This window comes from Capsicum annuum, chromosome 6, assembly GCF_002878395.1.
Source record: "Capsicum annuum cultivar UCD-10X-F1 chromosome 6, UCD10Xv1.1, whole genome shotgun sequence".
In the NCBI taxonomy this organism is placed as follows: Eukaryota; Viridiplantae; Streptophyta; class Magnoliopsida; order Solanales; family Solanaceae; genus Capsicum; species Capsicum annuum.
The window spans coordinates 84510811-84527892 of record NC_061116.1 but is presented as its reverse complement, the minus strand read 5'-3'; the positions used below and the strand labels follow the sequence as shown (position 1 = coordinate 84527892).

General features: G+C 33.9%; 1 protein-coding gene across 1 annotated transcript; it reads right to left on the bottom strand.

The window, feature by feature from the left end:
* Positions 1-388: 388 nt before the first annotated feature.
* On the bottom strand, positions 389-12014 carry LOC107873300 (ankyrin repeat domain-containing protein 13B). The gene is made up of 3 exons (XM_016720095.2): positions 11673-12014; positions 9748-11563; positions 389-1138 (listed from the first exon to the last, which is right to left on the bottom strand). Exons 2-3 carry the CDS (start codon positions 11341-11343, stop codon positions 755-757), a joined length of 1980 nt encoding a protein of 659 aa, XP_016575581.1. The 5' UTR covers positions 11344-11563; positions 11673-12014; the 3' UTR covers positions 389-754.
* Positions 12015-17082: the final 5068 nt, after the last annotated feature.

Below are 17082 nucleotides of genomic sequence, written 5' to 3'. Positions count from 1 at the left end.
GATAATTGGGTTATTTTGGGTAAGGAACTTTGATTCAATGGACGTTGTCTAATTTTTTCCATGAAAAAAACTGTGGTAGGGAACGTTATCTTCGAATGGGTCATATGCAGTGTGAATTCGAATTAGCAAAAGCTCTAATATGAATATCGAACACTGAATGCAAAACCAAAACAAATATACTGAAATAGGAGATCTGCTCACAATCCATTGATAAAGTCTAACACCACCGCATCAAACCATACAAACAAAGGCATCAGGAAACTTGATGTTTCCAAATTACAGAAACACAAGCACACTAAGCTCAGAAGATGTAAACCTTTCTAAAAATTTCATTGTTCAAGTACTCTATCTTGCAAACGCCTAGTAAGAACGAACAAAATACGCAATCTAAAAAATGATTGGACTTTATGTCACAGGAGAGAAACACAAACTCTATCCTCTTACAAATTTTCAAGTCAATCTCTGCCTAATGTTTTCTTAGATTGACAAAGAACTCCATTTGAGAAAAGCTACTTAACATAGATACATTTAAAACAGTGAAGGTGATAAAATAGGCTGAAAACACTGAGAAATAAACAAGATGACTTTTAGATCTTAGAATCAAATAAAGATACAACAGCAGATGATAGATATCTTCTAATACAATAAAGAGGCATCTCAACAAACACTAGATAGCCCACTGGAAGAGCTGAGACGGGAAAAAGCAGCTTTACCTCTTCTTGTGGAGCCAATAGACAAAATCTCTTAACCATTGTTATTCTTCAACAATGTCAGTGGCTTGGCGCTCAGTATCTGAATTCCTAGTAGTGCTTTGCTTTTTATGCTTCTTGGTCTTCGCTTTCTTGGCTTTCATTCGGCGTTTTTTCTCATTTGCATCAACCCAAGCATAATCAAAAGGTATGTGGAAAGGGTCAATCTCTTCACGGAAGCTGCGGCTTTCACTGTCACTAGATTGGCCACCGTGACTTCCCCTCATCCATGAAATCCATGATGTTGAGCCATCAGATTGCCTAGATCTAGCATCTTGCAAATGTGCTGGGCTTGAAAGAGGTGTTGAGAACTCCTCCACTGGCTGGAGCTCCTCAAACTTGGTAAAAGTAACAAGAACACGGATGGTCGGAACAATAGGAATAGCCACCTGAGATGCAGCAATATTATAATGAGTCCACGCGAAACTCCATCATACAGAGTCAGATGAGAGTTAAGGAGGTCTAGCAAACTAGCATATCTATCAATACAAGATCACAACAGACAACTAACTAATTGCACCTAGAAAAATAAATTATCAATGCTCACTAATTAAGGCAACATCTAAAATACTGTGTTTTTCTCAAGGATCTAAAAAGCTTTTTTATATCACTAGAAACACGCGAGAAGAATCAGACCATGAAACCATCACCGGTAATTTTGTCTCAAATTGATGATTTGATTTTTAATCCAATTCATTGAAACTGAACTACTTTAAGTGTCTAATGTTAGGTGATTCAAAAGCCAAGCCCTCAACCATTCCCAATTTTAAGCTAGAATGCAAGTTACTAGCCAACAATATCAACAAATAAGTACTCCATTTCATTTTACATAAAGGTGTTTGACTGAACACAATTTTTACAAAAAAAAAAAAAATGATTTTGGCACATACCAAAAGACAAAAGCACCATTTTTGGATGAGTGGTCTTAAACATGTCACGGCATTTTTATGGTTATAAGATCATGTCATTAAGGGTAAAAACAAAAAGTTTAATGCTAAAGAGCTTTCAAATATAGAAATGGGTCAGAATATCAGAGATAGACTAAAAAAAGAAATAGTATCCTCTATAATAAAATGGAATAAAATGAGTATGTATTTATTAAAGAGGACTGTCCAATGCACTAAGATCCCACTGTGTGCGAGTCTGGGGAATGACCGAACCATAGTAGATTCATTGCATGCAACCTTATCTTGCATTTTCACAAGAGGTTGTTCCACACAGGCTGAACCCTAGACTTCATGGTCACACGACAACTTCTTTTACTGTTGCACGAAGGCTTCCCCCTCAACAAATAGTATTTAATCTTTCACTAATACTCAAGTAAACATACCCAATATATTCCCACCAAGTGGGGTCTAGGGTGGGTAAGTGTACGCAGTCCATACTACTATCTCTGAGGTGAGATAGCACTAAATACTCAAGTAGTGATTTAAAAAAAATCTTCAGATTCAAAATTTCAGACAAATAACTAATGCTCTATAATTTGCATATTGCAAGGACAAGACATGTAGATTATTAGTAATATTCCACATCAACAAGCAATTCCCTCTTTATTTATGGAAATCGGTACAACATTTTGTCAAAGCTTAGACCAGAAATCACACAACACATGCAGCCAGGATAAGAACGGACCATCTTTAGACCAGAAGCCATTTCTGTTTCGATATTTTTTTTAAAAAGGACCATCTTTACACCTATTTTATGGTAATAAAGAAAAGCCTCAACATTCCTTTTTTTAAAATATTATTCTTTTCGAAAGAAACCCTTAACATGTATGATCCACATATAACCTCAAATGAATGTCATTTTTGTCCTCATACCAAATTTACTATGAAATAAACTTTTGGTACATTTTGTGAGACAATTTCAGCAAGTACAGAAAAACACTAATGTATACCACAAATATCGTTTAAAAGAATATGATGGGTATTTTCCGAAGCTACAACATAATTTGATGCATCAAAATGGGAAGCTTCAAAAAGGATGGTTCTTGCTTAGCTGTCACTAGATCTTAATTAAAACATACAATACAGAATTATCACCATTGGATAAACATGTCAAAAGATCCATGCTATCACTACCTAAGTTGCTCGGACTCCGATGCGGATATCCGATATGAGTGCGAACCTAGAAGCTGAATCCTTCATGATATAAATTTTAAGATTCAGGGGTACTGATATGGGTGTGAGGATATACCTAAAAATAGAGTTATAAAACATGCAGAATCATGAGAGATTAGGTGGAAAACTTACATGTAGCTTGTAGAGTGAAGTAACTCAATCTATTATTCTCAATTTGTAGGTAGTCATCTAGAAATCTACAGTAGCTTTTTTCTTGACAAATCAAAATGTCAAATCTTATCTTTAGCTTCTCTGTAGTTTGTGGTCAAAGTATCCAATGTTGATTGACCAGTCCGGTACATATCCAACACCCATACTACTGTCGATGTCATGACAAAATGGGTTTCGCACCACGAATGAAGAGTACCCAACCTAGACCGCTATCGACAACGCAAACATGTTACACAGTATACTTGCTAGTTTCAAATCTCTACCACTGCATGCATGCATGCATGATGGAGGAAGTTCCATTATTCATGTTAAGACAACCATTCCACAAGTGTCTGTCCTTACAGAAAAACTTAAGTACTACTCCTACTTTACTTATATTCATGTGGGGAATATGGATAGGTTGAAGTTTTAGAAAGTTCATAATGTAATTTTAACAACTTACACAAAAGACCACAGCTACCTTCAGGTACATCACTGAAACTGAAACCATCCAGCACGGGCCTTCTCCTTTTGTCTCCTCAGCTTTCAAATGCCAGGTCGTCTCATTTTTCTTTTTATTTTTTGGATAAATGTAAAGTTGAAGATGCTTTTGAAGGGGTAGATCTTGATTTTGTAAAGTTAAAGAGTAGTGCTTTGTACCAAGTTTACTTTTGGTGTACTTGGGAGGTCACAATTTGTATAGAGGATTGGACCTCTTTTGCAGAGAACCATATTTTGGTGTAAGTTTTCTTCTTTTGTCATATGTTATGGGGTTTTCCCCCCAAATGTTGATAAAATTGTTTACCTTATCAAAAAATAAGAAAAAAACCGAATCATGTTTATCATATAGGTAGAACATCCATTTTATTTCCAGTTCTGCTCATCAAAACCTCTTCTGTTCCTGAGTAACACTTGATTCATGGAGAAATAGAGAGAACCTAACATAATTTGATATTTTAACAAGGCCTCCCGGTCTATTAAAAGTACCTATATTTCTTTTTTCTAGGAGAAAAAAAAATGCATTTATTTCAGGAAGAATGACCCCTCACAGAAAACTTAGAACAAAAGTGATTGGTCACCAATAAAATTTTAAAAAGGAAACATTGAGGATAAAAATTAACAGTGGCAACTCTTTACATGGAGATTTTAGTAGAAGGAAAGGATATATAGATCTGGAAGAAATTTAAAAGACCAAGGCACCAAAAAATGTAGCTTTCTTCACCTCGTGCGCAATGTGAGAAGCAACCTTAAACGTATATAATTTTAGGAGGGATGCAAATGGTTGAGACCTACTATCTCATGTAAGAAGAATGGAAAGAACACTGACCGCCTCATATTGCATTTCAACTTACACACTAATTGACCTTAGTCTTCTCTATGCTTAACATTACTTGGGTGTTACTATGTAAGGTAGGTGAAGCAATATAGAATTCATCCAAAGGCAGTTTAGACAGCAACGGCTTTCTCTTTTAGCCTCTTTGGAGTGAAAGAAATAGGAAATCCTATTGTTATATCATAAGAAGAATGTGCAAGATGTATTAAAAAACATTCTTGTGTCATGTATAGTGTTGGTGTGAAGAGTGAGTCCCCAATAGTGTAGATAGTTGTAATTCGTTGGATGATTGTGGTTCTCACAAAACTAAATGTAAATACTTTAACACCAACTTGGTGTACTTTGTTTTAACCAAGAAATAGCTGAGGACCAACTGGCCCACGATTTGGAACTCCATGAAAAATGGCCCGCTTGGTGTGTGGAAAGGTTCAAACTCGAGACGTGCACCTAATGCACACATCACCCTCTGTTTCTTTACCTCTGAACCAACATTTGCTGGGAGCCCAACTTGGTGTACTTATGAGATATATTTGAATACATGAAAAAAAGTAACTGGAGATATTGTCATTCCATCAAAACCTCAAAATGACTAGCCATATAGTTTTTCCCGTTTTCACCTAAATAGAACCAAGAAAAGAACATATGAAACAAGTAAAGAAAAGGGAGAGGAGGTTAAACTTGGATAAGGGAAAAGCCAAACAGCACCAAAAGTCTCCACCATACAGGATGACCTCAACTTAGCCTGTAACTTAAAACTCCCCAAAATTCATTTCACATTTGACCTTGCTATACTTTAATCCTACCGTCACACCAACATAAAGACAAAAATCACAAAGGAATCTTACTAACGGTAGAAAGTCGATTTAGATGAGTTTTAAAGAATATCCACCAGATTTCGTCTATTATATATATACACGTATATAAATATATAAATATATATATATACATATATATATATATATATCTATATATATATTGTATATATATATATCTATATATATATATACTGGAATTTGGAATTTACACAGGATAGACTTTTTAAGAAGCGGTGTTTAATTTTGACCTATTAAGGAAAAAAAGCGTAGCCCGGTGCACTAAAGCTCCCGGTATGCATAGGGTTTGGGGAAGAGCCGGACAACAAGGGGCTATTGTATGCAGTCTTACCTTGCATTTATGGAAAAGGCTATTTTCACGGCTTGAACTCATAATCTATCTCTAACCTCTAACCTCTAACCTATTAAAAGTGAGAAGGGCCTTAGAAATATTGTTTGAATTTTTTGCCCTCCATTAAAAGTCTCCCTTTTAGACAAAATCATCTTTTTACTATTTTCCTCAAAATATTATTTAATTTTCTTTATAATATTGGCTCCTAAAATATATGGGATCGGGACTTTAAAATACATGATTAAAATAAATCTTTCTCCTGGTCTACGTAAACTAGGTACTTTTAAATATCTAAGAATAGTAATTTATTTATTTTCCTAATATTTAGTACTTTCAAACCAACTATAATTGTATGTTAATTTTTTCTTATGTAAGTTGTTTTAATTGATTTAGAACTCTTAAAGATAATGTTTTTTTCTTAGATTAAATAAAGAGTTAATTAATTTCTTAATGGTTATGAGTGATTGCAAGTTTACATAATCATACAGGAAAAATCAATTGTTTTTGGACTAAAAAACTTAGTAAAGCGCGGCAGCTTCCTTTGGGGAAGGAAAAGTCAATTATTTTGGGACTTAAAAAGTAAGTTAAAAAAAAAAGAAACAACAACTCTCGGAACTTTAATTTAAGGAAGATTTTATTTTTGAAACTTTTAATATATAAAATTATTAAAATTATATATATATATATATATATATATATATATATATATATATATATACTTTAGATAAAATTGTCTTTTTCTTCTCTACTTCTTTAGAGGTAGCGGTATGAACTGCGTACATTCTACCCTCCCCAGACCACACTTTATGGGAATACACTAGGTTTGTTGTTGTTGTAGATAAAATTGTCTTTTCACTATTTTTCTCAAATTATTATTTAATTTTCTTTTTAATATTGGCTCCTCAAACATATGGGCTCTAAAATTATATATATAATTTGTGTAATTTAAGACTTTCAAACTGCCTAATATTGTGGATTAATTTTTCCTTATTAAAAACTCCTATATATCTATAATCTATAATATATTAAAAGTGGAAAGAGCCTTAAAAAAGTGATTCAAACTTCTTTCCCTTCTTTATAGTTTTCTTCTTTACACAAAACCGTCTTTTCACTATTTTTCTCAAATTATTGTCATTTTATTATTATTAATAATAGGACTTTGAAATTAATTAAAGTCCTTATTGAAGTTAGGAAAGAAATCATAATATTTAATAGTCCTAAATCAATCAATTATGTTTTACACAAAAAAACATATGGAGGAACAAAAAGAAACTAAACCTAAAATCAAAAAAGACCACAAAGGATAATTTATTAAATTAAATAAAAATCTGAATCGACAACGGACATCAAAAATCTTGGGAGAAAAAAGTAAAACTAAACCTAAAATTTCTTATAAATTAATAATATTTCCTTTCTAAAACAATACGTCCTCAATGTAGTTCTCAAATAAGTTCTTTGTTATGGTTGGTCACAAATTTACTCGTGATTTGAGGTAAACTTTCTAGTTCTTGATGCTTACAATATTGATAATATCTACGATTAAGAAAAAAAAAATTCTTCTAATTAGAGGTAAGTTTTCTACAATTTTAGTATGTTCTTGAAGTTTATAATCCTCCCTCTGTCCCATTTTCTGTCATCGTTTCCTTATCTGTCCATCCCAAAAGAATATCACATTTCCTTATTTGGTAACTATTTAAAAATACAATTTAACTTTTACCCTTATTGGTCCCACTTATAAAGCCCAGTTAATTAAAAATAGTGGTAGTACATTTTTTAATAAAGGACAATTTGGTAAAAATCATCAAGTCTTTACTTATTTCTTAAACTCAGAGCCCGATCAAACTATGACACATAAAATGGGACGGAGGCAGTAATATCATATATTTGTCACAGATAATTGTTGATTAAGAAGTTCTTCCTGAAATATCGATAGTAGCTATGATTGCAAAGAAAAATTTCCTGTGATTTCATGTAAATTTTCTACAATTATAGTATGTTCACAAAAATATATTATCATGTATTTTTGATAGATAATTACTATTGAGATATCAAAGTACATTTGTAAAACAGAACTCCTTGAAGTGAGGTTCACGCCCGAAGCACGTATAATAGTACTAGTTAAGAAAATTGTATGAAAATAGAGTTTCTCCATTTTTCTCCTCCTCCACTTTCCCTTCTTCAGGATTTATGGTAATAATTCTGGTGATCCGTCGGGCTTTGATGGAAATCTTGACGAATAATCAGAAATTGTTGTTAAGGCAAGTCTAGCCCAATCCTGGCAATCACGGGGGTTTTACTGAAATCTGGCGCTCACTGGGATTTTGCTGAAATCCTGGTGGATTTCGATTAGAAATATTGGCAGATCAGCGCAAGTCAAAATTGTTTCCCTCCCTAAAGCAAGATTAGATACCCTTTGGGATCTTCAAGAATGGAATATTACTTTTAGAAGAGCTCTAAATGACTTGAAATTAGGAGTTGTGGAATTCTTTAAGACTCGAGAATAATTCGAAGGGTTAACAGAGTCTTGCAATAGCTTTACTGGAAACCTGGCAAAGATGGTGCTTTTTCAGTAAAGTTTGCTTATCAGACATTGTGTAATTTGGATGAGAAAATACCGAAGTGGACCTGGATATATGTTTGAAAAGTTAAGGTTCCTACAAAAGTTCTGTGTTTCTCCTGGTTAGTCGGCAAGAGAGGCTTACTCGACTCAAGAGAACTTAAAGAAAAGGGCATTCCAATTATGCTCTAGATGTCCATTTTGTGGTTTAGAAACAGAATCCAATAGCCATCTGTTTTTAATTGTTCTATTTCTATCACTAGTCCTCAGTGGCAATTTTTTCTTAACACTATGGGCCTCCAATGGTGTATGCCTTCCAACACTGGTCACGTGCTAAGGAGTTGGAATTGCGGAGGGGGTGTAGTCAACAGAAGAAATGGTCGAGATTGGTTCCGACTTGTATATAGTGGACAGTACGGAAAGAAAGAAACTTAAGAATTTTTGAGGGAAGAAGTAGCTCTTAACAGAACTTTAAGATGAAGTGCTTTCTTCTTTTTCATTTTTGGTGTAAAGAATGTTGTGTAGGGGAGGCAATATTCTTAGTAGATCTGATAGGCTCTGCAACTGTTAGGCTATCATAGCTGGATCTGTTGTCCTATTTCTCTGTAATTATGATTTTGGCACTATCCTAATGCCTTTTTCTTTAATATTCAAGTTACCATTACCAAAAAAAAAAAAAAAGAGTTAAGAAATCCCAGTGAATCAACACAAGTCAAGAAATCCTGGCACCCACGAGGAGTGTGCCTCCAGATTCTTTAATGGAGGCCAAACTTATCTTAACAAGGTAAAAATTTAAACAGCGGCATGGAAAGATTCTACTTGTGCAAATCACCTATATATATAATATAATATATACATCATACAATCCCTAGTTCTTATCACTCTATCGTGCATATCACTGGGTGCACATCAGAGGGTGACTAAAGTAACAAAAGGATGAGATAACATGTCATGAATAATAGTGCTTATGTCATACAAAGGAACAAACAAGAAGGGTTGAGTCTAAGGAGGTGTTCGTACATGCAATTTAGACTTCAAATTTGAAATTCGTGTTGTTTATGACAGTTTGAACAAAACTAGGACATCAACTTGAAATTCAGGTTTCAAATCCCAGATTGTAGAATTTCAATTCCAAACTTATCATTTCAAGTTTGTTTAAAATTTAAGACTTCATCCATAATTTAAATTTTCCAAAAAACAACTCATACACGACATTAAGAAATTGTTCGTACCACGTGGAGAATTATATTAAAGAACAGCTACTTACTAGTAATGTTGATTTATTGGACCAGTGGATCTTTGTATATTTATGTGTATTTGAAAACATCCAATCAGAAGCATTTATTTGTAAAATGGAACATGGTGATGCACAATTTATTAATGCGGCTGTCTTAAGATATTCCGATAACTTATTTATGAACAACGGTTTGCTCATTTGGTAGGATTGTACAAGAGTTGAAAATTTTTGATAGTTTTCATAATTGAGGGATTTTCATGTTTATGAGAAAAAGTACTCAACTAAAAACCCCACCCGTGCTTCCTCAAGTTCCTACGATATAAGCATAAGCCATGTGGACAAAGGAAGTTCAGAATATATTACCAGTAATTAACTACCAAGGAGAACGAACAAGAAGGAACAGTGAAAAGAAGACAATAAAAAAAGGTATCATGTACCTTGACGGGAAATGTGCCAGGGGGTAGCTTAGTAGTCAAAAGCTCCCTCAACCTTCTAACAGCTTTAACCTTGTTGGCTAATATGTCTAGTAATGGCAGAAGCTCTTCTGTTTTCAGCGGGAAGTCAGGTGTCAACCACAAAACCGGTCTTAAACCTTTTTTGTACTCACTTTCATTCTTTGACTCGCCCAGTAGAGCTTTTTTCTTTTTCTTCTTGCCGCTCTTATCTTTGCTTTGTTTAGCATCCCCCGTATCATCCCCTTGAACTTCAGATGATGATCTATGAGTGTCATGGGATTTCTGCTTGGTATCATCTGGACCCGACTTGGAGAACCTTTTCATAATCTTTGGATCCTCTAAATCATCACCAGTGCCTTTGGAATTTTTCTTGTTCCAACCAAACCAATTCTTCTTCTCTTTAGGAACACCATTGGATTCACAACTTCTAAATGAACCTCCACTAGAATTTTCATGGCAATCCTGAACCTCAAGCTCCTCATCATCACCAAGTCCATCTGAACTACCCGTTCGAAGTGCATAATCTAATTGCATTCTTTCTTCAGCTGTTAATACACCATTATAATCATCATGTTCACCACAGTTTGTTAATTTGTCATCGTCATTCATTGAAAAGAGCTCTTCATCAGTCATGGCACCAGGAACACGCCTTGATTTTACACTAACCATCACATGAAGCATATCATACACATTTGCTTTCCATGTACCAACCATCTCAGTCCTCTCCTGTCTCCTCCAATTTAAGTGAGGAATCAGCTCAGCCTGAGTAACATCAATTCCTGGCCTATACATATTTGTTTGAGACATCAAAGCGACTTCATGGGCTACTTCAGCTTCTGATGGTTGCACACCAGCTCCCTCTAATGCATTAGTTATCTCCTTCTCCTTATGAGCAAGGACAATTAAAGAACCAGGAGGTAAAGATATGCTACTATCTTCTAATGAATAGCCCTCTCCAAGAAAGAGGAAAGTTTGATCCGAGCGTTGGATGCGGAACCCATCAAATCCAGCCAGTGTCATATCTGCACGTAGATTAGAACCCCGTTTCCAAATGCGGTACGTGTCTGATGGAGCTATCCGACCGATGAATGGAATTACAGAGCTCTCAAAGTGAAAGGTTATCTCCATATAGAAGTCACGGATACGGGCAGCTGAGGCCACAATCCTAGGAAGTCTACGACACCACTTGGCCCAAGCAAGAGGCTGATAGTAGCGAGCAATAATCATAGCAATGTTCTCCTCCCTGGTACAGACTGCTTCCTGAAGAGCACTCCAACCATTCTCATTCTGAAGACTCCAGTCAGCACCTGCAGCCATCAAAATCTCAGCAGAAATTGGGTCCCTCAACCGAACAGCAAGGTGCAAAGGAGTTTCACGGCCAGGAACATCTCGCCTGTCAATTACTGAAGAAACAGCATCGGCATCAATCTCCGCAGCCACAGACTCTGTTTCAGTGTTCACTTCACCGGCCTTGGCAAGACAAGGCAGGCAACCAACAATCTCTTTCAAAGTGAGATAGTCTCTCGTAGCCACTGCCAAATGAGCCAGACTATGGGCATACTTGGACCAATCCTCCATTGAGATCTGGTCTCTTTCCTTCCAAAACAATCTCCCTTTCAAACTAAAATTCACCCATGGCTCAAAATCTGAATCATAACAAAGAAATCTCTAGGGTTGTCCTACCAAAGAGAAATTAGATCAAAAAGAATTGATTCTTATTTTCCCTTCCACAACTGAATATTGTTCAGATTGCAAGTTTGAGGGGCTGAGATATCTTCAGTATGTACCAAGCTCAAATCTGATACGCAAATAAAAGAGAAAGGAAATAAATACAAGAGAAAAACGAAACAGCATCACACACTCATCGATCTGCCTACACTTTGTAACAGAATATTGAAAGAAGATACCTTAGCGAAAAAACTGAAGCGATCAAATAAAGGGGTTGTAATTGGGGCGACAGAGAAATTTTTATAAAGAGAAAGGGGTTGGGTAGGGTTCAGAAAACACACACACTCTCTCTGTAAAGTAGGAGAGTGTATGTATAGGCCCTTCCTTCTTCCTCCCTAATCCCAACAACCCTCACTCTCTCCCTTCACTTTTGCTATTCTCATCTCACCATCTGCTCTGCCACCCGCAACTGCTACCTATTGCTTCTTTACTGTTTCTGCAAAGAGAGAGGATTCCACTCTTTCACGCCTTCATTTTCTTATATTTTACCAAAAAGACTACAAAGTACACAAACCTCTTTCGTAACAAATTATATTATCTAATATCTCTTATTTTTAAAAAAAAAATTACATAAAATCTCAATTTTTAACTTTACTCTTCATATATATTAACAAAATCCCATATCATTAACTCATTCAAGCTATTATTTTTCAAAAATTTCCTTCCCTAAAATATCTCTCTAATTATTAATAATTAAATCATCTTCCTTCCGTATTTTTTCTCCACTATCAACGCTTAAATCATCTTTCTTCGTGTTTTTTCTCCTCTATTAACTCATGCAACTTTCTTTTTCCTCTCCTAAAATCTCCCTCATTTTTTTTTTGAAAAATAATCTATTCATACATATATAAATTTATTTAGCTATTCATACATATTTATTCTTTTAATAGTGATTCATACTAATGATAAATATGATATTATTATATGAGTATTATGGTGATTCACATGATAGATACATTTTGTATGATTTTAACGTGTGATACATATGATATTAATAGGTAATACATATTGTATTATGGTGATTTATATGGTAGATATAATTACTTATTTCAATTATTGGGTGATTCATATAATATTAATAGGTGATATATATGGTATTATGGTGATTCATATGGTAGATACAATTATTTATTTTAATTATTGGGTGATTTATATATGTGGTATTATGGTGATTCATATGGCAGATATATTTTGTATGATTTTAACGGGTGATACATATGATATTAATTGGTGATACATATTGTATTATGGTGATTCATATGGTAGATATAATTATTTATTTGAATTATTGGGTGATTCATATGATATTAATGGGTGATATATATGATATTATGGTGATTCATATGGTAGATACAATTATTTATTTCAATTATTGGGTGATTCATATATATGGTATTTTGGTGATTCATATAGTAGATACAATTATTTATTTCAATTATTAGGTGATTCATATGTTATTAATGAAAAGTAATGGTGTAGTCAGTGTAGGAAACAAAAGTAATAATATTTTTTTAAAAGACTAAAAGCAGAATTGAAACATAATTAAAATTAAATCTAAAAAAAAACAGACTAAAATTAAAAACGAAAAAGGAAAAAAAGACGAAAAAACGTATCTTTCATAATTAAAGATGAAAAAAGAGAAACACAATTAAAATACCTAAATTAAATCTAAAAAAAATAGATATTTTTTCTTAAATAAAAGAATACAATGAATAAAAGAGAATCTATTATTTCCTTAAAAAACAGAAACACAATTAAAATACCTAAATTAAATCTAAAAAAAATAGATATTTTTTCTTAAATAAAAGAATACAATGAATAAAAGAGAATCTATTATTTCCTTAAAAAACAGAAACATAATTAAAACACCTAAATTAAATCTAAAAAAATAGAAAAATTAGATATATTTCCACTTCTTCTCTTGAAGTTTTCCCGCTCCACCATGATCGCCCTCTCTTGACTGTGTTCGCGACTCCTACAATTGCGGTGTTTACCTTTCGATCGCCGAGGCTTGTCTTGACTCTGGATCATGATCGCGACCCTCAGGCCGCAATTATAGTACCTGAGGGTCGATCTGTGATCCTAATTTTCAGCTTTTACAAGTACATTGGTCATTTTGCTTCCCTTTCCAGCTTTACTTCAACTTTTTTCATCCGATTACCTGCAAACACCCAAACCATGGGATTTAATGCATTTTAATAAAGAATTAGCCTCACATACACAATCAGTATTGACAAATTTGTATATAGACGAGTGACTAGTTTGCCACTCATCAATGTTGTGCACTTATACACTGGATTATATTTCTTAATCTTATAATTAATAGAATTTCTATCAAGTGCACGACAACACAACAATTTGCATTTTCGATTGAATTTTCAGTTAGGCCTCACTCTATGAGTTTTGTTAGGTTTTAAAACAATCTGAACATTGTTTTCTACTGCATACCTCCCCAAAGCTTTTCTAAATTCCTCAGGACCATTTAAAATTATACCAAGTTCAAAAATAACAACACCATAATCATCATTAAATCTGATTTTACTACTTCTTCTTGGTGAATTAACATCCACAATAGCATCCTTATTTACCACATCAATGCTATCAATACTATTACAGTCTAAAATATTAATGTACTCTTTATCATTTCCTAATCTATCCGCATATCTATCTTTTTTATTTTTGTTAATGTCTTGAAAACCTTGGTTAATACCAGCTTCACCTACTCATATTTCTTTTGATTTTATTCTTAGATTTTTTGTTCTACTTTCAGTCATAAAGGCCCTTAACTTTTCATCAATGTCTGAACCATTCTTATCAAGGATTTCACTATCTAATTCACTACTACGTAGATCTAATTCATTACCATTCCGATCTTGATTAAGACCTCTATCCTCATTACCATCACTACCTATATTATCTTTATCATTAAACTTTGGACTTTCTAAAAGAGAAATATGATTTTACACAACCTCAAGATCTTCATTAATGTTATAAAGAACATACGCATCAAGCTCATCCCCATCTTTTAAGTCCTTCACAAAGTATAATAATTGATTATCAAAAGTTATTTGAACTAGCATACTACCATCTATATGTTGACAGTAAAACCCCTTAACTTTTGAATACCCAAGATTTTTGGTATAGGAGAGGATCTCAAAAATATTGTAGTAGTTTTTATCAATAGCAATAGAAAAGATATCTACTTCACTTATAACTAATCTTAGGTCAGATACAATAGTTCCCCTATGATGAAAATGGGTTAAAATACAGTTGTCCGTTATATTTCCTAAACCCCCCCCCCCCCCCCCCCCCCCCCCCCCAAAAAAAAAAAAAGATTCTAAGCAAAAAGAAATATCCATAATGCCTTGAAACTTAAAGGTACTAAAAAACCTTGTCTTTATCAGTGAAATCTCCCAAAAAACCCTAAATCAGTGAAATCTCAAAAAATTGCCAAAACCCCCTAACTTTATTACTAAAATCCCTAAAATAAATCCTAAAGACGCAAATTCAACAAGACACTATAATATTAGGCGTAAACAATCCAAATAGAAAGAAAAATACATAAACTTAAAGAATAAGTTTAGTCTGACCTCTAATTTCTTTAATTTTGTCAACTTTAAACTAAATGTCTTAAATTTTGTCAATTAAAATGAGTCAATACTTCATTGCAAGCATTGCACCTACAAAATACACCTTTATTAGCTAAAAATCACTGAGAATCAAAGAAAAATCAAAGAAAAAGTGAAAAAGATAAGAGGCTTACAATGGGTTTTTAGTCGAGTTTCAATCGGACTAAAAAGTGAAAAATGAAGAATTTTGAAATTTTCCCTCTTTTAGATTTAAAGGTGTCACGATCTGAGGGACTAGTTGTGATAGGTATCTCAAGCCTACCTTGGATTGGAGACCACCCCAATAACCTAACTAACTATTCACAATATTGATAAACAACGGAAGACACCCAAAGTATAAAGATAAGACAATTAATGTAACTCAAGTGGAATCAAAAGTTCAAAACAATGACTATCCCACAATTTGTCCACAAAGACTTTAACAAAATTGAATGTCATACCAGGTCAGGAAATGCCCCTGACCATGGCCTAAAAGGGTATCCATAATATAAAAAAAATCAAAGTAATTTCGATCTCATAAAAGAAAGAAGTGAAATATCTGGCCTTCGAAAGATTGAGGCTCACCACTTCAACGCAGACCAACCGACGAACCAGAAACACGTAACCCTGCATAAGAAAATTGTAGAAACCCTTAGGACCCTACATCATGATGTGATGTAGCGTCTGTGGACGGTTAGCAAGGTGAGCTCTAGCATGTAACTCAGGGAAAGGATAAATAATGCCATTTACAAAACAAAACTAATCTCAATGTACATGTTCATAGTACATACATATACAGATATATAAGATTCTGGAATAGGGTATAGGGTTTAAGCATAAGATTTAAAAACCATAACTTAGACTGTGTATCTCTAACCGTCCTAAGGGCACCCATGAGCTATATGGGTTAGATCTCCCTGCTGAAAGGTCCCAGTGTGTGTTAGCTGCATAAACTAGGAAAAATTTGAGGAATGGCCAGGGAATCCATGACCCCAACCATTCCAAAATATGTATAAAGTGTGAACTATGCACACGGTCATAAAAACCCCCACACCGACAGATGTGGTTTCCAGTATTAGTCCCTATGGGACCTCCACCTTCCACGGTGAGGTACACAACCCCCTTTAAGCCCAATTTAAACATTTGCACATAATTCATTAATTTAACCAAGTGGTTATGCATTTTGGCATTAATTATTGGTATTATTATACCAATTTATTGTGCTTGCAAGCTTATAGAATTATGCTGTTCTAATTATCCATTAACCTAAGGAATCCACGACCCCTAAATTCCAATTTGAAAACCATACCATGGCCATTAAGGCCATTTCAGAACCATTTTTGTATGCATAGTCATTAATGCAATACAATTTCTTAGAACAATAAGCAAAATCATGTAATTTTCCATATTTCAAAACCAATTATGCAAGCGAGCTGAGGTTAATACCGGTTCCAAACTAAATTACATAAAATTTTGGGGAATTCACAACCCTCTTCCCTTTCACCATACCTATGCACAATTTTAGTTCAAAGACTATGAAATAAAGCATGAAAAACCATTCCAAAATCATAGGAAAATTAACCAAGTAGTAGTCATACAAAACCCTCAGCCTATCATTCAAAACCCAATAATTAAATTCACATAAACCATGATTAAATACATATTTTATATAAAACCAAGTTAGGAATGAGATACATGCCTAAAAATACCAAGAATTTGGATAAGGAAACCCCAATTCGAACCTTAGGTGCTCAATTCTTTGAAACCCTAACTTTTTTTTTACTTTGGGAGAGTTTAAGAGAAGAGAAGGGTGTTTTAATTTTTTTATGGATAATAATGGGACCCTAGAAGTGTTTTTATGTTATGGGAATGACTTAAGGATGGGAAAAGACTGAAAATCCCTTAATAAAAAATATGCAAAAAAACTGTCACCAGTTGTTGCGGGTTAGGTGATGACTCATAATTACTAGAAATGAGTCTT

Bases quoted from the DNA above. Each gene is read 5' to 3' on its own strand.
- LOC107873300 (XM_016720095.2), bottom strand. From the start codon at position 11,343: ATGGAGGATTGGTCCAAGTATGCCCATAGTCTGGCTCATTTGGCAGTG. The intron at 1,139-9,747 runs GTACATGATACC...GCTGCATCTCAG, and splicing joins CTGGCACATTTCCCGTCAAG to GTGGCTATTCCTATTGTTCC.